Here is a 25,930-nt window from a genome sequence, read left to right on the forward strand (position 1 = left end):
CTGGTTTTGTCAAATTTCAGATCTGAGCAGACCATGGCTTTATGATCACCGTTCCATCAACAAAAAATGTGGACTTCAGAGTACACGAAAATGGTTTTCTTCAATTAAACATCAAGACAAATCTAGAGTCTTCTGACATAGTGTTCTGAACCTGCACAGTATGCCTATCTTCAGCAGCATAGCCTCTGCAGCACACACCAGGAGATATCTAATCCTTGATCTGAGAAACTGATGGCAATTGCTGTTCCATTCTCTACCTGTGTTAGCAGGAAACCTAATTGCCAGAGACATGCTTTACTGTATTTAAATTTGGGACTCAGTCAGAGGTCTCTGAACAAAATTATCTGTCCTGAGATGAACAGGCAGTCATATCAGGTGATCTGATAGTCCTCTCTGGCTGTAAACTACAAAACCTAAGACTTGAACAAACAGTTCTCATTAGGCTCTTTTAGCATTATAAACAAAAGTTTACTTTGTATCTAACATTCTTTTTGCACTAGAGGAAAACATAAGACCTGCTAAGAACACACATTGCATAATTTTAGCAACAGCCACCATTAGTCCAAAGCCTTTCAGGTAATGCTTGGAACTTGCACAGTTTTCTGTGATGTTGCATCATGCATCACACAATACATTGCATGTGTTGTGCTGTGAAAAACTGGAGAAACACATCATCTGTGGGATTAGAATTGGCCAACAGCCAGGAAAATAGCTTGAATTTTGTGCAATAGGCAGAATAAAATTACCTTTAATGTTGCTGCAGACACAATGCTTATACCTCCCAAATAGACAGACTGATATTCTGTAAAATGTGTTACCACTATCAGCTAAATTAACCTAACTTTAACCACTGTCATTGAAATTCTCTTCATTTTTTTCAGATTATTTTAGGCTGAAGAATTAAAAACATCTACAAGCTGTTAGAAAGACATTGCTTTCGTATTTTAAACATTACCACATTATATAGTAATTGAGAGTTGTCATTTGGGAAAGCACTGAACACAGTTATGAAAAACAGTTTGCAGAGCTTTACAGAAAATAAAAATACCATATGCTACCATTCATTGTAATTCCTGGTCTAAGGTATTAACAAATGCCAACTTTGATATCTCATGTGCACTATTTTTCTCTAAGAATAAACAAGAGAACTATTAAATCAAAATCAAGTATCATCATAAGTCATTATTAAAGAAATCTGCATAGCCACAAAACTGGAGGTGTCTGCAGTGTGCTATAATAGGGACAGAATTTCTACATTCATAACTTTAATTTTCTGAAGGAGTAAAATGAAATATTTCCCATTGGGAATACCTGAAGAAAACGCACTGCTTAAAACATATTATATTTACTCTTAAAAAAAAAAAAAAAAGGATACAGAGGAATTTTTTTCATCTTTATCTGAGCTCTGTGCAATATACAGTCTAATTTACCTGTACCTTCAATGGTGACTGGAAATAGCTTATTAAATACACCAATGTTATCAACCTCACATTCAGACTTTCTTGTTATCATAAGTCAAATAAATAACATATGCAGGACATAATGGCCAACAGATGAAGTTTATGGCTTTAGATCAGATTCCAGTGGCATGAAACTCCAATTTATCATTCAGTCTTCCATTTCACCATATAGAAAATGTTACCCTCTGTAACATTTTCACTGAACCCCTATTGTCCTGGTTTCAGCTGGGACAGAGTTAACTCTCTTCTTAGTAGCTGGTACAGTGCTGTGTTTTGGATTTAGTGTGAGAATAGTGTTGATAACACACTGATGTTTTAGTTGTTGCTGAGTAGCGCTTATCTTAAGCCAAGGACTTTTCAGTTTCCCATGCTCTGCCAGCAAGCAGGTGTGCAAGAAGCTGGGAGGGAGCATAGCCGGGGCAGCTGACCCGAACTAGCCAAAGGGGTATTCCATACCATGGAACGTCATGCCCAGTATATAAACTGGGGGGAGTTGGCCAGGAGGGGCAGATCGCGGCTCGGGAACTAACTGGGCATCGGTCAGCGGGTGGTGAGCAATTGCATTGTGCATCACTGGGTTCCCCCCCCCCCCTTTTTTTTGTTATAGTCTTTTTCATTACTATTATTGTTATTATATTTCATTATTACTATTGTTAGTATTATATTTTACTTGAGTTATTAAACTGTTTTTATCTCAGCCCACGAGTTTTACTTTTTTTTTGCCTTTTCTCCTCCCCACCCCACTGGGAGGTGGGAGAGGGAAGCGGTTGCGTGGTGCTTAATTGCTGACTGGGGTTAAACCATGACACCTATGCAATGTTAACAAAAGAATTAAATAATTATATTAATTTGTATTACTCCTTGAAATTAGTTCTGGTGAATGCATTATAATCTTTGTTTTTCTTATAGATCTTCTTCAAAGCTAATTTACTGTATTTTTGGCAGCACCACTTCACAAAAACTTGAAGAATAGCTAAGAAAATCAAGCTTCAGGTGATTGACAAAATCAGGCATTAAGAAAGGAAAGATGAACACTACTTTGCTTTTCTGAAGTACTGCCAGGAAGAATTAGAAATTAGTATTAAAGTCAGACTGAAGCTGTAGAATTCAGATCTGAACTGGAATTTCCCAGAGCCCTTCACCACAACCACCTGCCACTACAAAAAAGAATTTGTAGAAAATTTGATTTGTAGAATATCTTCCTCTGTTAGAAAACGGATTTGTGACATTTAAGAATTATTTGTGTCTTATACACAAATTATACATTTCTTAAGAGTCATAGGATTGATAGTATCTGTTAGCAAGCCTCAGTGAAGAAACAGGAAGGTGTAAGTTTCTACTCATGTTAATTTCAGCCTAGGCACACCTCTGAAAAAAGGAAGGAATCAGAGGTCTTGTGATAATTTAATACCTTTTTCATTTTCCTAGCAGCAAGCATCACAGGAAAGTTAAGCAAATCCTATGTTAGGAGTGTGAGACTGAAATATTAAGAAGAAAAACATTCTTAATGTTAAGACCATCAGTTTGTTCTTAGACAACAAAGTAGTTGTAAAAGCAATAACTGTTTTTGAAGGTATCAAAGGAGTTCAAGCTTATTAGGATGTTATATAAAGTTAAAGCATAAAGATAATGTCAATATTATTTAGATACACTAAACTAGCTAGAGGAGTACAGAATTGCTGTGTGTTAGAACGGCAGGCAGTCCATTCAGTACAGGTGGTCTTGGATTCAGGGCACGTGTTAGAAATGATGTCAAGCATCCATGCAGTGCAAGGCAATAGAGAGTAGGTTAAGTGCAGACACTGTAACCCAGGGTCTTTATCCTCCTGTGTTTTTTGAGAAAGGTACGAAGAACAAGATTGCATGTCAGTATATGTAGTCGTAAAAGGCAGACAGACAAGACACTCCTTAACCCAGTTTGGGGATCAGACACTGACAGAAGACATCCTTCTATACCATCAGGCTTGTCTTTTCCTAGTAGAAGACAGCTTTGGATATCAGAGCAGATGAACTTGGTTTTTATCCAACCGTTATATTTTGCATCAACTATTCCATAAAGCAGCTATTACTTTAGTATGCGTGCAATAAGAAAGATGCATAGAGGCTATTTTTTTTTTCTGAGCTCCACACAGAAAGCTCTATCTTTAACAATTCATTGTTCAGAGATACCCAAGCTAAACATACCTGCTTGCCTAGCTCACAGTACTTATTGCAGAATGCAAATGAATGCAGAGAAATTTTCCTGTTTCCTAAGACAAGTCTGCTTTAATTCTTTAGGAAGACACACAGTATCACATTGCCAAACAATTCTAAGCCTCAGCAATACTGCAAGTTCAAATATTGAGGCTTGGCAAGACATCATTATCTTTTCAACACACTCCTTTAATAACAATCATGTAATGTTGTCCTGGTTTTGGCTGGGATAGAGTTAATTTTCTTCCTAGTAGCTGGTATAGTGCTGTGTTTTGGATTCAGTAGGAAAATAATGTTGATAACACACTGATGTTTTTAGTTGTTGCTAAGTAGTGTTTATACTAAGTAAGTCAAGGATTTTTCAGCTTCTCATGCCCAGCCAGCAAGAAGGCTGGAGGGGCACAAGAAGCTGGGAGGGGACACAGCCAGGACAGCTGACCCAAACTGGCCAAAGGGATGTTCCATACCATATGACATCATGCCCAGTATATAAACTGGAGGGAGCTGGCTGGGAGGGGTGGATCACTGCTCAGGAACTAACTGGGCATCAGTCAGCGCGTGGTGAGCAATTGCATTGTGCTTCACTTGGTTTGTATAGTCTAATTCTTCTAGTATTGTTATTGTCATTTTTTAATTATTATTATTATCATTATCATCATTATTTTTCCTTCCTTTCTGTCCTATTAAACTGTCTTTATCTCAACCCACGAGGTTTTATTTTTTCCTCGATTCTCTCCCCCATCCCACTGGGTGGGGGGAGTGAGTGAGCGGCTGCATGGTGCTTAGCCACCACGACAAATGCTTATAAAGTAGTGAAAGTGCCTAGATTTTAGTGAGCTTTTGTTCCTGCCATAGTTCACAAAATTTCATTACCTCTTTTCTCTATGAACCATTTCCACACTAGGTCTAACACTGCAGTGATCAATGATCATTCACATCTAACGCCAGCACTCCAATTGTCCTAAGAAATTCATCAATGCTACAAACTACTGACCTTACCCTAAACCCATCTGATTGCAGGCCAGTTGGCTTAAATTTTCTTGCCACTCATCAGCACAAACATAGTTATCAGCAGCTGACCTGTGAATGGTCAGGAACATCAAGGAATTCATGTTTTTAGACAGGGTAACTGCAAAGAAAAAGAAGAACAACTTCACTATTATTTCACATAGTTAGTTTTATAAATGGCATACTGAAAACATACAACTACATTCAAAAGAGTTTTCCAAGATGCTGGCACTTTTGCTGATTTTATATGCTCAATAGCTATGTAATTTAAAACCAAGGCAACCATGGCTATCAGAACCTCGCTAACATTGAACAGCATGAGACGCTAAACAACAAAGGCGTCTTGAGGATTAGAATAAACCACAATACTCTTGACTCACCAGCACAGGTTCACATAGGTTTCTGATAGCCTTAATCTTGTTAAATGACGTTTTACCCCACAAATAGTCAAACTGAAATCACTAAAGTAATTAGTGGGATGAATGCTGCTTGACATAAGAATGATACCATCATTTGACTCTCGGTAATATGCACTGTTCCTGTCATAACAATATGTGGGTGTAATTAGAGAAAGAAAAAACAACTACTGTTTACAAGAAAGATCATGACCATTGCTTCTCTCTTAATGCATCTATAAAAAAGTGTGTGAACTGCTTTTATCACACACAAAAAGCTTCTCAAAATGGTCCAAAATGGAAAATTTACATCCCTCCCTTTCTACGATCCCTTAAAAGATGTTTGGTTGTGTGCATTTCTTCCCCAAATACATACTGGTTTTAGTTAAACTGTTCCTCTGACTTTTGCTTTGATAGTACTAATCTTAACATAGCCAGTCATTATGCATTTTTTCTATATGCTGAAGGTGCTTTTGCTTCTCTGTCCGTGAGAAAGGTATGTATTAATCCTAGATTACTCTTTTTCAAATATGCATTTCTAGAACAGTTCTTCCCTGTTGCATAGGTTTTATTAAATGCTGTTGTTTATTAATGTTCATACAATGTTAAATGTTTTAAAATATTTATACAGTCTACTTCAATATGAACACAAAATATTTGCTTCTGTAAGCTATGCTACACCTTTTTTCTGTATTTAAAATTACATATAAATCATCTCAAAACAGTAATATGAACTACTGTCATGTACAGAAATACATGTTAACTCAGTGAAATCACTTTCCAATCTGCTTCTTTTCAGTGCAATTTTTTTGAAATCCACCTTCATTTTTATTTAAGGAATAATACTTGGAGAGTTCTACTTTAACAATGCATAAAAGCATGAAGCCTAATCTGAATATAGATAGCAATAGCACGCTAAGATCATTCTGCAGATCTTTAGCCAGTGCAAAGGGGACCTAGTAGGACTATCTTCTTCTCATAAGCTCTGAACCTGCACTATTGCAGTCACTGGGAATTTCACACTGATTTTCACAAGTTCAGAATCAGGGCTTAGAAGTTTTGCCCAAACGAATTCTACATCTGAACGTCTTCCTACTCGCTCTTCTATCCACAACACTTTCCAGATTTTACATCTACACATCTACACATTTTAGAAGTTCCCCGCCATGTCACTTTTCTTATATCTTTGCACTGTGACACTTCACACTGAGCCTTTCCTTTCCCTTTTCCTTTTTCCTTTCTCCTTTCCCTTTCTCTCTTCCCCACTTTCTTGCATGCTTTCCCAACCTCAACCCAGTCTCCCTTTGGTAATAAAGGGAGCATCTCTCCACCACTGCAACTGTATTCTAAATGAAATCACCAGCGATTACTATCATCACCCAAATATTGCTTCCAGGCAAAGTGCACCACGGCAGAAACTCACCACAGTCCCATTCATCTGAGCTGTCACTGCAGTCTGCTTGCCCATCACACCAGAGCTCACGTGGCACACATTCATGGTTGGCACATTCAAGTTCACTCTCTTCACAAAATGCTGCAAGGACAAAAACATGTTTCACTCAGAGAAAGAAATGATCAATGTGAAGTTCACATTGAGACTGAAAAAATGAGAAGGAGGGTGAAGGTAGGCACAGATCTGACTTATGGAGCAAGAAAGTGAGACAGATTCGCAACAAAATTCAGGATGGATGTCACTGAGGCAGAAGGTGGTTGCTGCCACGCAGTGGCAGAGGGCATCGCAACTCAAAGGGAAGGAAGGGTGTCTGGAAATGGCAAGATCTGTGATTACTTAGTATCATTTGTGGTCTTGTCATATGAAACCTGTCTAAGCCTCTCAGAAGTTTTAAGTGAAAATATTGTGTTCCATGCTTTTTAGGAGACTGCTCCAAATCTGTTTATTTCTTCATGTTCTTTGAAAAAATTATTTTACTGTAATGCATATGTATTTCCTTTCATCCACAGCAATTCTATATTCACTTTTGGATCCTCCTTTGCTATTTAAAATCATGGAATTATTTTTATCTCCACTTTAGAGATGGGGAACTGATGTACAGATAGACATGCTCCAGTTCACAGTTGGTTGCCAGCCGGCAGCGTTAGATAGGGATTTCCAGAATCTGTCCAGTGCAGGAACCACAAAAGCTTCCACTTGCAAGTGACTTTTAGCTTTCCCCCAACCATAACAAACCCCCTCCCAAAAGGCAGGTGTGTAGCATTACAGTACCCTCCTCACTAACACACTTCTCTTCCAGCTTCTATAAACCCCATCATTAGGGAATTTTGAGAGCTGGGGGAGGGCAGAGAGGGAGAGAATGCGTGGAAGGAAGCTGCATTCGGTTGTGCCTATGTCTGGCTGTTGTATAGCATCTATACTGCCATACAAACTAAGCATTTATTTGCAACACTAGTGCAAAAAAATGTACTCCACGGTGAAAACCATACAGACAGAGCAGGCAGCGCTGCCAACTCCGACATAAGTGATCTTTCCGGCTCTGGAATAAAGCGAGCAAAACTAGAAAAAGCTCTCTAACTGCCTTCCAGAGAGAGCATATTTCAAACGCTGTAAGCCCTCAGCTGAGGAAACTTTGCTGCCATTTTGGAATATTCAAGCTCCAACACAAAAGCAGAGAGGAAATATAGTCTGGTAATTACAGACTAGCTTAACCTAAGCCCTCGGAGAATCTTTTCTCTGCCATGATCTTAATGTGTGCTCATGAGCAAATCACTTTAATACCACCTTACTTTTTTTAGATTACAGCACACAGACTGCTTGGAAGTCAAATGGTATAATCTTTACAACGAAAAGCAGATTAAGAAACGTTCTGTGAGCTGCCTCTTCCCAAGAAGAAACAAAGATCTAGTGATATATGTAGGCTGCTAATCATTTTGGCAAATATATTCATATGCTCCACATGGCACATAAAATGTGCCTACCATCCTGTCCCTGCCAACAGAACTCCAGAGACTCAGGAACAACTTTTTTTTAAATTGTAAAATTATATCCTACAGTCCCAGCAAAAATGCTGAAATACTGGGATTGCCTAGAGAACTAAAATTTCAGCTTTCAACCAAGTTTACCAAGCATCTCTTCCTTCTTGTGCAGGTTGGGTGTCACCCAGTATGTCTTTTCTAGTTCCTTGTCTTGGGGACATGCCCACACAGCAGGTTTTCTCAAAAGAAGAGAATTCAGAGTACCACGAATATATTCATGAAAGTGAAGCTAAGATCTCACAGCACCCACTCCCACCTTCACGTGCAGGGTGGGAGCCTGCAAAGCAGCCGCCGTTTGCAGGTCTTCCACCTCTTCCCATCCCACTAGTCAGCTGCATAGTGGAAGCAGAACACAGGGCAGCTCCCGCAGGGGACCAGGGGGCCTATTGCACACTGTCAGCACTTTGAGCTGACTTACACTGTACACATGGACAGTACGCCCACATCATCAGTGTACCATACTAAGTTTTGTATCTCTGATACTTATCACAGTTTGGCTTATAGAAGAAGCCTGCGGAGCCAAGTGGGGAGACAGAATCTAAGAAATGTCAAGCAGAAGAGAAATCAAATAAAGCAGGAAGACATATGAAATTTACTGAAGGAATTTTCCTTCTGATCAGAAGGAAAATCAAGTGGAAATCATGAAAAAAAGAGCAGTGAACAGCTATACCTATGTGGAATAAAGTTGAGAAAAGTTGGGAAAAGGAGTCAAGAAGCTACAAGGAATAAAGAAAAGAACCATGAAGACACAAGAATGAGGAGGGAGAGGAAAAAAAAAAAAAAGAGAGAGGACTGGAGTGACCAAGGAGATGGCAAGGATCCAAGGATGTGAACAACAGAGGACACAAAATGAGGATAAATTGATGCCATAGAAAAACTGAAAAGGAAACTGAGGGAATGACTAAGCCTTTCTGTCTGTAGAAAACCTTTTTACTTTCATTTATTTTGCACCCCAAGAGCCCAAAAATGTGATTAGCCCTTTATGGGACTAACAAACTGCATAAGCCCTTACAGCAGTTCTTTTCATCCATCATGTCAGGGCAGTCTGGGAAACCATCACAGATCATAGTGTGTTTGATGCACAGCTTCTTCAAAGGACACTCCCAAAGACCCCTTTCTCTACAACCTGGAGGCAGAGAAGCACAGTTTTGAAACACTTGCATGCAATATCAAATCAACTGTTTTCTTCTTCCTTAATAATCCTGAAACACCCAAAATATTTTCACTTGCAATACAAATTCTAAAAGGTACCAAGAATAGTTACTAATGAAGAAATGGAAATAAGATTGTTGCAGTGCACACTTGATAAATGGGTATAAAATATATAATGCTTCATAATACTTCAGTGCTTTTAGAATAATAATCTATATTATGCTACACATATCTATAAGTAATGGTTTAGGCATTAGCTCAATTAGCTCAAAACCCACACACCACTACTCTTGAAATACATTTACTAGTAATACATAAACTTTTTGAATCCTGAAGTCTGTAGAGTTTCCTTTAAAAGCATACCACACAGACCTTTGATCTTTCAAAAGGAAATCCTATGACAGCATGGAATCTCCATAAAACAGTGTAGAAATATGTAATTTTTTCCGGCAGTGCTGATACAGAATCTAATGCAGGTCCCAATGAAAGGTAGAGAGATGCTGTTAAGTACTGACCACAAACAGTTTTCCTGGTCCCATAATCTGAGACCAAACCAGTTTGAAAAGATTAGAAAGACCCAATGGCTGTATGAATCTTCAAGAGTGTTCATTATTATGCAGGGAACACACTGCATTATTGTCTCTTCAAAGTCCTCCTAACCAGCCTCTCTGATTTCAAGCGGAATACTTATAAAACTGTGTCAAAGTGCTTTGACAGTAAAATTCCTGTTAGTCAGCCAGAGGAAATTAACAAAGGCCCAAGGTACATTTTAGAAAAGTGTTTTCTCTTGGTTTATATCACTATTTATTTCCATCAACTAATAAAGCACTTCACTGTGATACCAGTTTAAATACTTTGACGTACTAATGTCCTGCACGTCTGATATCCTGGTTTTATAGGAAGCCGTAAAAACAATGTGTTCTCCTGACTAAAACAGATGGTTTGATTGCCTTGTTTGGCCTGTTCTAGAGATGACAATACTAGTTTTCATTTTAATCCAAGCTCAAATTCAGGTGACAGCCCTGATATCCCCAAACGCAAATAGGTGAGGTATAAGCTCACAAACTGCATTTGAAGCAGCACCTCTGTTTGCCTGGACCCGGAACTACAGCAGCATATCAGCAGTAAGTTACTAAACAAGATACGTTGTTTCCAAGAAGTGTTATTTCTTAGAATCATAGAATGGTTTGGGTTGGAAGGGACCTTAAAAGTCATCTAGTCCAACCCCCCTGCCATGGGCAGGGACACCTTCCACTAGACCAAGTTGCTCAAAGACCCATCCTACCTGGCCTTGAACACTTCCAGGGATGGGGTATCCACAGCCTCTCTGGGCAACCTGTTCCAGTGCCTCACCACCTTCACAGTGAAGAACTTCTTCCTTTAATCTAAATCCACCCTCTTTCAGTTTAAAGCCATTACCCCTTGTCCTATCGCTACATGCCCTTGTAAAAAAGTCCCTCTCCAGCTTTCTTGTAGGCCCCCTGTAGGCACTGGAAGGCTGCTAGAAGGTCTCCCTGGCGCCTTCTCTTCTCCAGGCTGAACAACCCCAACTCTCTCAGCCTTTCCTCATAAGAGAGGTGTTCCATCCCTCTGATCATTGTTGTGGCCCTCCTCTGGACTCGATCCAACAGGTCCATGTCATTCTTATACTGGGGGCCCCAGAGCTGAACGCAGTACTCCAGGTGGGGTCTCACGAGAGCAAAGCAGAGGGGCAGAATCACCTCCCTCAACCTGCTGGTCACGCTTCTTTTGATGCAGCCCACGATACAGTTGGCTTTCTGAGCTGCAAATGCACACTGCCAGGTCATGTTGAGCTTCTCGTCAACCAACACCCCCAAGTCCTGCTCTGCAGGGCTGCTCTCAATCCACTCATTGCCCAGCCTGTATTTGTACTTGGGATTGCCCCAACCTGTGTGCAGGACCTTGCACTTGGCCTTGTTGAACTTCAGGAGGTTCGCATGGGCCCACCTCTCAAGCCTGTCAAGGTTCCTCTGGATGGCATCCCTCCCCGCCACAGCTTGGTGTCGTCAGCAAACTTGGAGAGGGTGCGCTCAATCCCACTGTCCATGTCACCAACAAAGATGTTAAACAGTGCTGGTCCCAATACTGACCCCTGAGGAATGCCACTCGTCACTGCTTTCCACTCGGACATCGAGCTGTTGACCGCAACTCTTTGAGTGTGACCATCCAGCCAATTCCTCATCCACTGAGTGGTCCATCCATCAAATCCATGTCTCTCCAATTTAGAGACAAGGATGTCATGTGGGACAGTGTCAAATGCTTTGCACAAGTCCAGGTCGATGACGTCTGTTGCTCTTCCCTTATCCACCAACACTGTAACTCCATCGTAGAAGGCCACCAAATTTGTCAGGCATGATTTGACCTTAGTGAAGCCATGTTGGCTGTCACCAATCACCTCCTTATTTTCCATGTGCCTTAGCGTAGTTTCCAGGAGGATCTGCTCCATGATCTTGCTGGGCACAGAGGTGAGACTGACGGGCCTGTAGTTCCCCAGGTCTTCCTTTCTTCCCTTTTTAAAAATAGGGGCTATGTTTCCCCTTTTCCAGTCAGTGGGAACTTCCCTGGACTGCCACGACTTCTCAAATATGATGGATAGTGGCTTAGCCACTTCCTCCGCCAGTTCCCTCAGGACCCACGGATGCACCTCATCAGGTCCCATGGATTTGTGCACCTTCAGGTTCCTTAGATGGTCTCAAACCTGATCTTCTCCTACGGTGGGTGGTTCTTCATTCTCCCAGTCCCTACCTTTGCCTTCTGCGACTTGGGTGGTGTGGCTGGAGCACTTGCTGGTGAAGACTGAGGCAAAAAAGTGATTGAGTACCTCAGCCTTCTCCATATCCCAGGTAACCAGGTCTCCCGTTTCCTTCCAGAGGGGGCCTGCATTTTCCTTAGTCTTCTTTTTATGACCGACGTACCTATAGAAGCTTTTCTTGTTGCCATTGATGTCCCTGGCCAGATGTAATTCTGTCAGGGCTTTAGCTTTCCTAACCTGATCCCTGGCTGCTTGGACAATTCTCTGTATTCCTCCCAGGCTACCTGTCCTTGCTTCCACCCTCTGTAGGCTTCCTTTTTGTGTTTGAGTTTGTCCAGGAGCACCTTGTTCATCCACGCAGGCCTCCTGGCGTTTTTGCCTGACTTCCTCTTTGTTGGGATGCATTGCTCCTGAGCTTGGAGGAGGCGATCCTTGAATATTAACCAGCTTTCTTGGGCCCCTCTTCCCCCCTTTCAGAAGTGAGTATTTTACAAACATGACCCAGAGAATCACTACTGGCTCATATGATTACTGGAAAAATCTACTTACATTTTAACTGTAACTGGATGCGTGGAGTGCTTGATTTTGTTTAGATTCAAAAAGTCATGTAAATAAATGTTACAGCACAGAGAAATAAACAGCCTTGAACCTGTGAAACTAATTCCACATGATCAAAGAACTTGCTTGGGTATCACCATTTTCCAGGTCTCCTTCTTGACAATATTTGTGATAACTATTAATGAAAAATTAATTGAAACCAAACAAAACCTTTCCTCTAATATAGAACAAAGAATGTCAGTCATGTTAGGAACTTGATATGAAAATAAAATAAAAAAGCTTAAAAAAAATATAATTTATGAACCTTGCAATTTTTTAGCAGAGTGTTTACAATTAATTAAATACATGTTTGCTTTTCCCCTTCATCACACATTATAGTGTTACACTATTACATGTACCATGACTGTCCAAAATTTATCTTTGAGTACAACATAGACAAATATAGAGACAATTCCCTAGGAAAAATTCACTACTTACTGAATTCAGTGTTCAAATACACTGCCTTGTTGGTAGAAGCCATCTACCATTTGATGTATTTATATTTCTTCTCTAAATATTTGTGTGACATACATTTTTAATGAAAATGAAATGGAAGTGAAAATGGAAGTAGGAAAACTTGTCCATATTTACATTACCCCCACCTCAAACATATGTTTTGGCAAGAGATGGGGATTCACATATGATCCTACCTTCATTCTTCTTCAAAATATGAAGCAAGTTACCCTTTGTTATTCACACGTATATTCCCCATGCAATTATTTTTAAGTCATTAACATTAAGACCACCACATTTTTCTCTCAACCAAAATACACCAGTCAGAACTCAGACTGCAGAAAGTAGTGAAGGACAATACTGGTTTCGAATGTTGTGTCCTCAACTTCTTTAGTACTCTTCTAGGACCTCTTCTGCTCTCTGCCAGAGGCATTGTTCAGCAGCCAGTAAACTAATATGATCAACTACAATCAAGCATATTTAATACCACAAGCTCTCTTGACGTCTATCATAATAATAATTTTCAGAAATTACCTTCCTCACACTTTACTGAAATGCACTCAGAAGTCTCACATTCAGAAATCTGGGTCAAATTTTCTCCCCAAATCCTAGTCTAAACAGCACTAAAGTATTAGGATTTTGCTGCAATCGCATGGGTGAGATTTCCTCTCACAAAGATCACGTGAAAGTATGACAGGGATTCCTAACAGGAGGAGACGGTGGGTGCTGAATACAGCTCTACTCTGCATGGGCAGAGTATACCTTAGTCCCTGCGGACTGTTCTACCTTACATTTTTGGCCAGAGTAGCTTGAGCATCCAAAAGCTGTAGCTACTCTTTTCCAGCCTCCTCCTCCCTGCACTGTGAAGTTGTTCCATGCCTGTCATTTAAGCCACTTCAAATACAAGATTTTTAATTTAAATGCTGACTGTGATTTAATGGTATAAAACGAATTTCAAAGGATAAATCTAATAAAATGTGAGCTAGCCATTTACACATGGAAAGATGATCAAGTTTTCATTTTGTCCTGCACACATGGAATATGAATGAGTCAGCGACATTTACTTCTGGAGCTCTACAAGGACTTTCTGTTCTTCATTAACAGTATTACCCCTGGTCAATGTAATGTCACTCTGACAGCGGTAATTTCCTAGCAGATACAGTCTTCCATATTTATAGAAACTGATAAGAATTCTGCTGATTGCTAGTGACATTCTGTCTAGACTATAGAGACAGAGAGAGATCCACTCGAGAAATGAATGTTATCTATTAGAGCAATATTTCATATGTTAATGTCTAGGAGAATAAAATTATCTTAAAAGACGCATAGCAATTAGTGTTCTAAGGAGTTACGAAGAGGTGGCAACAAACAATATTTGGCAGGGAGGACAATCGAGACAATTGATTCAAAGGTAAAGAGATGACAAACTCTGAAAGAGTCACTGTGATCAGCAGCTCTGCCTTTCCTTTATAATCCAAACAAGAGAATGACCTAGTATTAAATCCTGTTTCAGTGAGCAGGATTTTTTCTTTTTGCTTTCTTTTTACAGAGGGAGGGGAATGGGGCAGAAAGAGGAGAGAGAATACAAGCATGATTTGAAAACTCCCAGAGACTGAAAATACATTGCGCCTTAGTGATAAATAACCCCTTGGTTACTCCAATCATTAAAACAACCTGCTCTTAAAAAAGGAGCATTTTATAGAGCTGTCAAGCTTGAATTTTAGCCTAGCTTCAACTTTCAGGTGTTGGATCTTATTTTATTTTTGTGCAGCTGAGTAGAAAGTCTTTTATTGCCACAGTTTTGTTGCTCACATAAACTGTGCTTCCACCTTAACCGTCTCTCTGTTAAAAAAAGCAGGTTGTGCACCTTAGCCCTACTCTGCTGGAATGTTTTCCAATCCTTTACTGATATTCACACCTCTTCTCTAAATCCTTAGCGATTTATAATTATTCTCTTTGCCCCTAGGGATGCCAGGCCAGCATGCAGAACTCCATGAAGGCTACACCTTAGTCACATAAAGAAATAGTATAAACTCCCTTCTTCTCAAAATTCTCCTGCCAGCACATACAAGGATAAATAACGACCAAGAGATTTGTTAGGTATTCTCAAGCTCAATACATCCCCTTAAGTTAAAAGTGAAGAGCATCTCTATTGTAAGTAAACTCAGAAATATACCGGAGAATACACTTTGTGGTTACCACTTTATCCTTGTACCTACAGCTTGAGGTTGACCAATCTGAAAAAAGATGTTATTCTTGACCCTCGCAGTACAGAATCCACCAACACAGATCTTTTGTCAATACATCGTAATGAGAACATTACCGTGTATAAATTTAAAACTATATTTATGAATTCAAGATTTAAACTGCCAGGAAGTCACGTTTTAGCTCAGTAGAACGTCCAGCAATATCAAAAGAATTAAATCTGCGGCATTTTTTATCTTGATTACTAAAGGAATACTCAAACATCCTGGAATACAGTTAGCAGAATCTAAATGATCAAATATCATAAATTGTGTTGACACTAATCAAGAAGGATGCTTGCTAAAGTATTTTTACTGCCACTAGTCTTAAAAAAAAAAACACTTTCAAACATACTTTTCTTACAGAAAAATCGGCGTATCCTCTGAACTGTCATGCTATGGTTCAAATAACTGAAGGAAAAACCAAACTCATTTTCTAATGCTTCAACTACTCTCCGTTTAAAAGATCCAACTCATTGAATTTATTTACCACAGCTGTCCTCATCACTATCATCCTCACAGTCAGCTTGACCATCACATCTTCTGGATGCCAGAACACACCTCCCAGAACGGCACTTGAAGTGACTGGGTGAGCATTCTGTCAATGACAAGGAACAGGGAGAAACAAGACTCCATAAGCTGCAAGCTTAATCATCACGTGGGTACTTACTTATTTATCACTGTGACTGTTTCAGAAGGGTAAATGACAGCAATAGAAAGCTTGTGCAATACTAAACTGGAACTATGTAGTAGGCAAGACTCTTAACGATTGCACTGTGAATGGAGTGGAGCAATATTTTCCAGAGCTCTCCCTCATGTGCTACTACCCTCTGTCAAATTTCAAAGCTTTGCCAAATAACTGGCATACAATGTTTAGATTGCGGGCATGGATTTTCTAGCTACTTTTCTCACTGTTGTGGTGTTGTGTGAAGCAGAAATAGATCATCCCATGTGTTGAAGTGAGTATAAGAGATCCCCAGGATAAAAAAGAAATATATATATTTTTATATATAGGCAATTGTGTGGCTATTTGAATTAATAAAACCACCTATATATGTCCACTAATTAACCCTTACATTGCTTCTGCCTCATCTTACAGAGTACCATTTTGAGAAAGCTGTATTTAGATGGTTTTAAAAAACCCACCCATTTTTTCACACTGTATGTGTCACTGACTTTGATGTACAACCTCCATCATATGTTGCCTCTTTTTTTTCCTTCCTGCAAAATCTCTCAGATATTTAATACCATGCAGTTCCTTGGGTAAATTTTAGGATTCAATAAACAGTTGTACCAAAAATATCATCAATGAACTCGGGAGCCTTAGAAAATAACATTTTAGTGATAAAAGGTATGTGAACTATACTGCTGACATTTAAGAATAACTCATTATGAAAATAACTAAGTTTACAATGCATACTGTCTTGGCCAGCAGTATTCTTGGATTCAGCACTGACTGGAAGAGAAGTGAAGCAATTCAGCACATCATTGTAACAACTCTGTCAATTATAGCTTAAGTTGGAAAATCACCTATATTTTGTAATCACAAACATTTTAAATGCTCTCAGAAGCTTTATTTCTTTTGTTATATGCATTTTTTTCCAAAATATTTATGTAAGATTTTAAAGTTCCCAGAGAAGACTTTCTAACCAACATTGGAAATCTGGCATTGAATCAACACAAAATTCTAGCAGTAAGTGAACCCAAACCAACTCTGATAAGACCCCTTAATTACTTACTGTTTCTAAAAGAATACTAAACCCCCCTCCTTTTTCATTGGTTTTCCAGGAATATCTATTTCAGTGCTAAGATGATCAATAAGCGGTGAATCAGCTTACTACGCAGAGTTCCTCTAATTAAAGTGAGAATTTTTTTAAATTATAGTTTTTATAAATGAACAGAATTTATCTCTAGAAATGGAACACACTAGTCCTGTATGCAGTATTTGTAACATTCTATGTTAGATTTCAAAGCCAAATGATCTAATAACACAGGGGGGAAGGTTAAAAGACATTTGATACCTGAAAAATTAAATCACGTTATTTTTCTTTAACTCACCTTGTTGTGCCAAAATCTTACTTTTCCTTTCCTACACACTGCTGTGTAAATGGATAATTCCTTTCCATCAGCCCACTGCTGTAGAGGGAAATTATCTCCTTGTCTCTCAAGAGTCCCACTACAGAGGATTTCATTACTATGGTATTACAAGTCTTTATAAAATCCTCACAGTGATATATGTGCACAGGGACTTTGCTTGAAGAAACAGTACTAACTGCTATATATGCTTTACTGGTTTTTCATGATTCCTTCACTATAGTCACATCTTCACTAAAATAACTATAGACTAACTAGCTTTCAGCCATTGCTTTCTCTGAGCAAGATCAAGGCTGTGGAAAGACCGTCATCACCGTGTAGGTGAGTAGGAGGAGAAGAGTGAGAACTGAACATGATCAGCATATTGCAGGCACTGTAGCACATGCCATCTCACTATTTTCCCAGCTACTTTACTGCCATTTTGACAAGAAAAAGAAAAGGCATCTCAGAATCCCCACAGATCTCACATCCGATGACCACTGCAGAAGGAAAAGCTGCACAGCTTCTCTGTTCATACATACAAAGAATATCTAGAAGCATATAAGGCAATTTTGTTCTTCTGTTCCATGTTCACACCCACAATGTTGTGAATGTATTATGGCTGAACTGAAAAACTGAAATTTGTCAGTCTTGTGGTTTAACCCCAGCCAGTAACTAAGCACCACGCAGCCGCTCGCTCACTGCCCCCACCCAGTGGGATGGGGGAGAGAATTGAGGAAAAAATAAAACCTCGTGGGTTGAGATAAAGACTGTTTAATAGGACAGAAAGGAAGGAAAAATAATGATGATAATGATAATAATAATAATAATTTAAAAATTACAATAACAATACTAGAAGAATTAGACTATACAAAACAAGTGATGCACAATGCAATTGCTCACCACGCGCTGACTGATGCCCAGTTAGTTCCTGAGCAGTGATCCACCCTGCCCCTCCCAGCCAGCTCCCCCCAGTTTATATACTGGGCATGATGTCATATGGTATGGAACATCCCTTTGGCCAGTTTGGGTCAGCTGTCCTGGCTGTGTCCCCTCCCAGCTTCTTGTGCCCCTCCAGCCTTCTTGCTGGCTGGGCATGAGAAGCTGAAAAATCCTTGACTTACTTAGTATAAACACTACTTAGCAACAAATAAAAACATCAGTGTGTTATCAACATTATTTTCCTACTAAATCCAAAACACAGCACTATACCAGCTACTAGGAAGAAAATTAACTCTATCCCAGCCGAAACCAGGACAGTCAGTTGCTACTGAAGCTGGTTTGGCACAACTCTCTACAAAATTTTCCCCAAACAAAAACCAAGAGTAAACAATAGCTGGCAAAGATACTAACATTAGAATATTTTTCTCAGTCGTGGGGCTCAGCTTTTTTAAGATTGCCAAGAGTCTGCCTCCTGGTTAGAAAAGCATTATTATATCATCTAAATAGGTAAAAAATTGAAGTATAAACACAAGCAAGCAGTAGGTGTGGTGTTAGCAACAAATCTCAAACACTGACTTGCACAGATTAAGGCTAATTGATCCTTCCTTCAAATAGATTTCTTATGAGAACTTCCTCTTATCTGCAAACTGCAGGTATCCAAATTCCCTGAAACCCAGTTTGGAATAATTTCCACCATTTAAATATTATAATTTAAAGAGGAGGTATGGAAAAAAAAATCAGTGACTTTGGGAACCTAATTAAATCTTTAATTTCCTGTTACATGTATTTATAGGAGTTACCTTCTACATCTTCATCTGGTGTTAGACAAGTTTGGTTGTCTGAGTTCTCATCTGGAAACTGAGTGCAGTCAGTATCTTCTGGCCACTGCAGACCTACAATCCCAAGCACAGACTCACAGCGTTCCTTTGACTGTACACATAATGTCCTGAGGAGACAAAGTGGAATTGCACAAAGTAACTCAGTGAAAGTCTTAGAAATTCCCAGTTATTGGAAGTTAATAATCCTAGCCAAAGTTAAAGACAAAGATCAAGGAAAAATCTGTTAATCAGATTTCCTTACATGAAAAAAAATATGTATCAAAAGATATGTTGCTACTGTTGAAACATTAAGTTATTGTATGCAGACTATTACCTGAGTTATAATAGCTAAACACAACTAATTACAAACATCCTCTCCTCTGTAAGGGATGGCAGAGAACCTTTTTTAAGAAGCTCTAACTGCCCTCCTTCAGGAAAAAAAGCCAAATACATTTTGCACCAGTGAAATGCTACCTCTTCTGATGATGCTACCTCAGAAATCTTGTGGTTTCAGAAGGACAAAATATTTAAACCTGCAAACAAAAGAGCAAAGAACTCCCCAGGGAATCCAATAAAATTAAAAGGTTGGGGAAAATTGAAGCACAGATCAATCTAGTCTTGAGGGTGTTGTCAGTTAGAGCAACAGAAGCTTGTATCACACCTGGAAAAAGGCATAAATATAGTCCTCCTGCTGCATTTTTTTTTTTTATACCACAGAAAGACAGGACTCACCACAGAAAATTAGTTCAGTCCATCTAGATTAATATCCTGTCTCTCAAAATACCCAATATCAAATGCTTCAAAAGTACAAAGAGAAAATGCATAATAGAAAAATCTCCTATTATTTTAAGCTTTATTTTAAACATTGAGCACCTACTTTTGCCTGGAATCATAGCTGGTGTGCTGTTCAATACAATGGTCTTGTATCTGTGGTATTTTGAATCCCTGTTTGTTTCAACTGCCTCTTTTTTTTTTTTATTTTTTGTGGAATATTTACTAGGCAGTATGGGATTAGGAACCTCAACATCCTTTTCATCTCTTCCTCCAAACAGAAATGTGTATCATGCTTAACAGGTATTTGTCTAAGCTGTTCTTAAAAACTCTTCAGTTAGCAAGATTTCATATACTTCCTTATCACTCATTCTTATACACAGATATCTATTATTTTCCTTATATCTGACCTATAGCTCTCCTAATGTACTTTAAATCCATTGCTTCCTGGTTTAACCTCAGTGAACACGGTGAACAATTTATTTATTTTCTCACAGAAGCTCACTTTTACTTATTTGAAGGCTATGATGTCTCCCCAAGTCTTCTCTTGTTTCTAGACTCAGCAACTCATTTAATTGCACCTTTTAGATCATATTTTCTAAACGTATAATCATTTGGACTTTCTCCTACCGTTTCAAAGAAAATTCTCCTTTGTTCTTATAGGTTGAAAAATATTCAACAGTAGGATCCCACCCATTTCTATTCTTTTCAGTTTCCTTCATGTCACTTTAAACTTGCCTTTTATTTAATTTGATTAATTTTTCCAGCTCTTTCTTCTAGAAACAGACACTCTTTTCATGGAAGGCATTTTTTTCCACTCATTTTCCTTTGATCTTTTGACCAATGGACCATTTTTTTTCCTGCAATAAGCTTCATGAAATGTAGTGACCAAACTGAGCAAACAGATCCATTTAGGATCAATTATTTTGTGCTCTTTTGAGAAAACAATACATTATTAATCTTCTCAAATTTAATTTTGTTTTGGGGGATTGCATGAAGAAAAGTCTGTTTTTCTTCACCAAATAATTCACCATTGAGTTGAGCAGCTGGAAGGAATGGATGAATGGATTGACATCAGTTAACCATGCTACAGTTACAGACTCTCTCTTTCCTTTTAGATCCTCCTCAGTATCAAAAAGGTTGACTCACACCACTTTATAACCTCAGCTTTCTGAATGTCAGAATTTTTATTTACCAATGACAAAAACCCAAAACCAACAGCTATAATATGATTAATACATTTTAAAAAATTGATTTTATTAGCTGAGACATCTAAGCCATTTCTGTCCTGTGTTCTCTGCACACTCAAATCTTTGGCCAAAGCTGACCCTTTCCAAAAGCTATCGCAAGCCATTTAGTTGTCAGTCTGTGGCAAAAGAACTAAAACGTAGGTAATCTTCAAAGTAGTGCCCATCACAGCGCATAAGGAAGCTTATTGCAATACTGCTAGGAAAATTGGAAGAGCAATTGGTACTTTTATTTTCTTTTTAATACTTCCCACGTTCCCATACCGAGTCTCATAGCTGGGTTATCAGAATACCTTGGTAACAGACTTCTTTATTTACTTCTCAGTCAAATCTCATCTGTGGTACTGTCTTTGAATCAATCTAACAAGTTAACAAGAGTACATATCACAAAGCAGAGAAATCTCCTTCTTGGTAGGAGAAAGAAATACAAGGTTAAAAAAAAAAAAGATGTAGCATAGAAATGTGTAATTTTCTGCAATGGAATTCAATCTAGCACTTTTTTAAGAACATGAAGCATATTTAGCAGTTAACTAAAATATCTCTTTACTCTCCAATTCAAGTACAGTAATGGGATGCCTAAATTGATGCCAACACATAAAGAGCATGAAATTTGACCAGGATTATTCTTCAAACACATCTGTCACAGTTTTGAAACACCACCAACGTCAGCTGGAGACTACTTAAACACACAGATAGTGTAATCTCCATGTCATTATAGGCTAACGTAACTAGGAAGGCATTTACTGGTCCCAAAATAAGGGACACTGATAGACTTATTGGAATGTTGTGAGACCCAGAATCTCCAGAAGCTGCTCAGCACCTTGCAGAATCAATTCATAGCAAAGATAGTTTGTAATTATAAGGAAAGAGGAATTTCTGAGCTTATTCCGTATGTTCTTCACCTATGAAACTCTGTTTGTCCTCAGTGGGAACCCAGCACACACTTAGCTTCAAACATTATTTCACCAGACCTGGACTAACATTACCAATGCCTTATCAGAGATGAAGAATACTGTTCAGAATTTGAAAATATACTTGATAGATCAATGAATGGCCTCAATAACAGCAAGTTCAGTTCTTTCAAAAAAAACCTCTTCACCTGTGTTCCTTACTTTGAACAAAACTTCATGAAGACTGTTAAAAAATAAAGCATGACAGTCAAACTAATAACACAAAGACCATGAAAAGCCTTGCAAAGCAGGGACAGATGTTTTATACAGAGGGAGTAGAATTAAAATAGTTTAGTTATACTACCTAGAATGAAAAGAACAGATCAGTGTGCCAGTATTAAAAAATCTAATATGTCTCTGATAAGTGTATTTTATAACAGATGCAGAATTATAACATGAATTTGCAATTCATGGTTGGAAAGTGAAAGTGCACTTTGACTTGAAAAGCTTAACACTGAAAAACTGCATTAGCTGAACTTCATTTCATATTTACAGAAAAAGACAGGTAAAGCAATACATATGTCCTGTAAAGCTCAACTAACCACTGATATCTTTGAACAAGAGGGCAGTTATTTTGCAAAGGCAGCAGCAGATTCTCAGAATATAGTTTCTGTGCTCAGAATATAACATTCTGCCTTCTAGGAGCTTCAAACTGTAGTTAAGTAGATTTACATTTATATTGATATATCAAATATATTTAATTTTTTTCTGCCTTACATTTATCAATTAACTTAAGAGTTTATTGGTATGAGGCTATATATGTTTTCATTTCTAAAACATTTTTACATTATATCTATGTCTGAAATTCTTCCTAAAATGTTATTATAAAACAAATACTACAGATCTCAGTGGGACCCTCCAAGGTATCCCTTGCTGATAAAATCACTCTCTACTTGTGATCTAACATAAAAATGAAACCTGAAAACAGTTATAAAAGTAGAGCTTTGAGTCCTAGGACTTAAAATTTTATGTTGTATATTCAATCTGATCTAAAAGTGATGTTACCCTGCTTTGAGCAGGAAGCTGGACCAGATGACTTCCAGAGGTCCCGTTCAAACTAAATTATTCTACAGTTTCTATGAGTTCCTCTTCATCTGTTTAATACCTTAAATTTGAAGACTATTCAACTGTATCGTGATACTTCCTAAAATCTGTTAGTTAGGTATGTAGTTGCTGAAGCAAAGAGCCTATAATTTAACTTTTATCCCTCTACATTAGAATAAGTTAGCCCAATTTTTATTTATACTGTTTTCTTAAAAAAAAAAAAAAAAAAAAAAAAAAAAAAAAGACTTGATTTTCAAACAAGCAAGCCTGAAACAGAGCTTGCACAAACCACTTTGCAGCTATCCCATATGCAATATTCTAACTTTTCTGTTAGGTCCCTATGTGAGAATTAAGCAATATTTGAGTAAATTTCCCTGTGACTGACTCTTAACTTGCACTAAGCAGCACATCGCTAGACAAGAAAATGTTATCTATTTGTCAACAATGTCACGTGGTAGGAAATCTTAGGACATGTATTGCAATTTTCAATGCACTTTTCTTTCAATACAGTAGATGTTAATCAATCAATACTGTCAGGGCAGGCCCAATAAAAGAGACAGAAATACAATATGAGAAGGCTCTAGCAGCCAGTAGCTCAAAGAGCTCTGCCTGCTGATCAGGTTTATTAGCTCTCCTAACCTGCAACAACTGCTGCTACCAAAGCCATACAATTTACAGAACATAGTCTCTTTTGAACAGATACAGACATAACCCTGAAAAGTACAGTGATGTTAATTGATGAGGATGGTAGAAAAGTTAATCTGGCAAGTAGAAAGCCTAAGTTAGTCTATAATTCAGAATGACGTGGCACTCCTCTACTTTAGAAAGGTAAGCATGCATTAAAATCTCAGGTTTTGTTAATAGTATTTGGATAGGGCTTTGCATAGATAAATTGATATACTAATGCAAGGAACTATTACAAATGCTGATGTTCCAAATTAAATTAGTTGATTCTATGTTTAAATAGCCTGTAGAGTGGTGCAATTCTAATCAAACACACAGAAATGGAAAATGCTTCACACAAAGCTCACAGCAGGATCTGGACAACTATGGGCTGAGCAGGTTCACGGTGTGCTGGGTGAAGAACTGGCTGAAGGGCAGAGCTCAAAGGGTTGTAGTGAATGCAGCTACATCTGGCTGGCAACCGGTCACCAGCAGTGTTCCTCAGGGTTCGATTCTAGGGCCAGTTCTGTTCAATGTATTTATCAATGGTCTGGATGCAGGAGTTGAATGCACCATTAGCAAGTTTGCTGATGATACGAAACTGGGAGGTGCTATTGACTCTCTTGAGGGACAAGATGCCTTGCAGAAGGATCTAGATAGATTGGAGCATTGGGCTATGATTAATGGGATGAAATTTAACAAGTCCAAATGCCGGATCCTGCACCTAGGACGGAGTAACATTAGGCACAAGTATAAACTGGGAGAGGAGTGGCTGGAGACCAGCCCTGAAGAAAGGGATCTGGGGGTGCTGGCCGACAGCAGGCTCAATATGAGTCAGCAGTGCACCCTGGCAGCCAAGAGAGCAAACCGTGTCCTGGGGTGCATCAAACACAGCATAACCAGCCAGTCAAAAGAGGCAACTATCCCGCTGTATTCAGTGTTGGTGCGGCCTCACCTTGAGTACTGTGTGCAGTTCTGGGCCTCACAATTTAAGAAGGATGTGAAGGTCCTTGAATGTGTCCAGAGGAGGGCAACAAAGCTGGTGAAAGGGCTGGAAGGAATATCCTATGAGGAGCGGCTAAGGACTTTGGGCTTGTCTAGTTTGGAGAAAAGGGTGCTGAGGGGCAACCTCATTGCTGTCTACAGCTTCCTGAGGAGGGGAAGTGGAGAGGGAGGTGCTGATCTCTTCTCCCTGGTATCCAGAGATAGGACTCGTGGGAATGGTTCAAAGCCACGCCAGGGAGGTTTGGACTGGACATTAGGAAGCATTTCTTTACAGAGAGGATGGTAAAACACTGCAACAGGCTTCCTAGAGAGGTGGTCAATGCCCCAAGCCTGTCAGTGTTTAAAAGGCATTGGGACAATGCCCTTAATATCATGTTTTAACTTGGTCAGCCCTGAATTGGTCAGGCAGTTGGACTAGATGATCATTGTAGGTCCCTTCCAACTGAAATAGTCTATTCTATTCTACTCAATATATACATTCTGAAAATTATTGAACTGCTATTCCTCTCCTTGTTTTGAATACTTCAGATACTAATCACACGTATGTAATGAATTGTATTTAATGATCTTATAAAATACGGTTCTCTACCTTTTGCTATGGAATTCCAAAGCAAAATTTCTGGTATTTTCAATGGAAACAGAAAACTGGGAAAGACTAATACAATAGACAATGTCAGTCAAGAATTAAATGACGTATAGTATAGTACCTGCAAGGTGGGATCCGCTGATTTGTATGGGGGTCACATTTTGGTACTAAGATTGTACAGGCAAAAAACATAAGGTACTTGTAGCAGTTGGTCTGAACCAAGGCCGGGAAAAGCGAAGACTCCCAGCTGATAGAGGCTTCCTTCTGCGTCCTGTGGCCCAGGTAGTTTGGGTAATAAGTATAGTTGTAAGGCAGGTTCATACAGAGTTCCAGAGTAATTGGTTCACACTGACCTTTCACAGAAAGAAAACAAAAAAAGAAACATAAATGGTGTGAGATTAAATGAAATACAGAAGAAATAATTACGTAAGTATTTAACAAATTTATCAGTCAGGGGTTTTCCTCTCAGGCTTGAGAAACTACAGGTTTCAGAGCTCAAGACGCTTATGAGCCTATTCATACCTGTAAAGAAAGGTGGGTTTGACCTCTGCCTACCTAATAACCTA

General features: G+C 38.8%; 1 protein-coding gene across 2 annotated transcripts in view; it reads right to left on the bottom strand.

Moving 5' to 3' along the window:
• CORIN (corin, serine peptidase) overlaps nt 1-25,930 on the bottom strand; it is a 168,710-nt gene that overhangs the window by 23,019 nt on the left and 119,761 nt on the right. For both annotated transcript variants that reach the window (XM_050896226.1, XM_050896225.1), the window contains exons 11-16: nt 25,486-25,717; nt 19,081-19,226; nt 15,756-15,863; nt 9,060-9,173; nt 6,480-6,590; nt 4,653-4,782 (exon numbers count right to left, since the gene is read on the bottom strand). In XM_050896226.1, the coding sequence (XP_050752183.1) occupies nt 4,653-4,782; nt 6,480-6,590; nt 9,060-9,173; nt 15,756-15,863; nt 19,081-19,226; nt 25,486-25,717 (841 nt within the window). The remainder of the gene's footprint in view (nt 1-4,652; nt 4,783-6,479; nt 6,591-9,059; nt 9,174-15,755; nt 15,864-19,080; nt 19,227-25,485; nt 25,718-25,930) is intronic.

The sequence above is a fragment of the Gymnogyps californianus genome, chromosome 4 (assembly GCF_018139145.2).
Source record: "Gymnogyps californianus isolate 813 chromosome 4, ASM1813914v2, whole genome shotgun sequence".
Classification (NCBI taxonomy): Eukaryota; Metazoa; Chordata; class Aves; order Accipitriformes; family Cathartidae; genus Gymnogyps; species Gymnogyps californianus.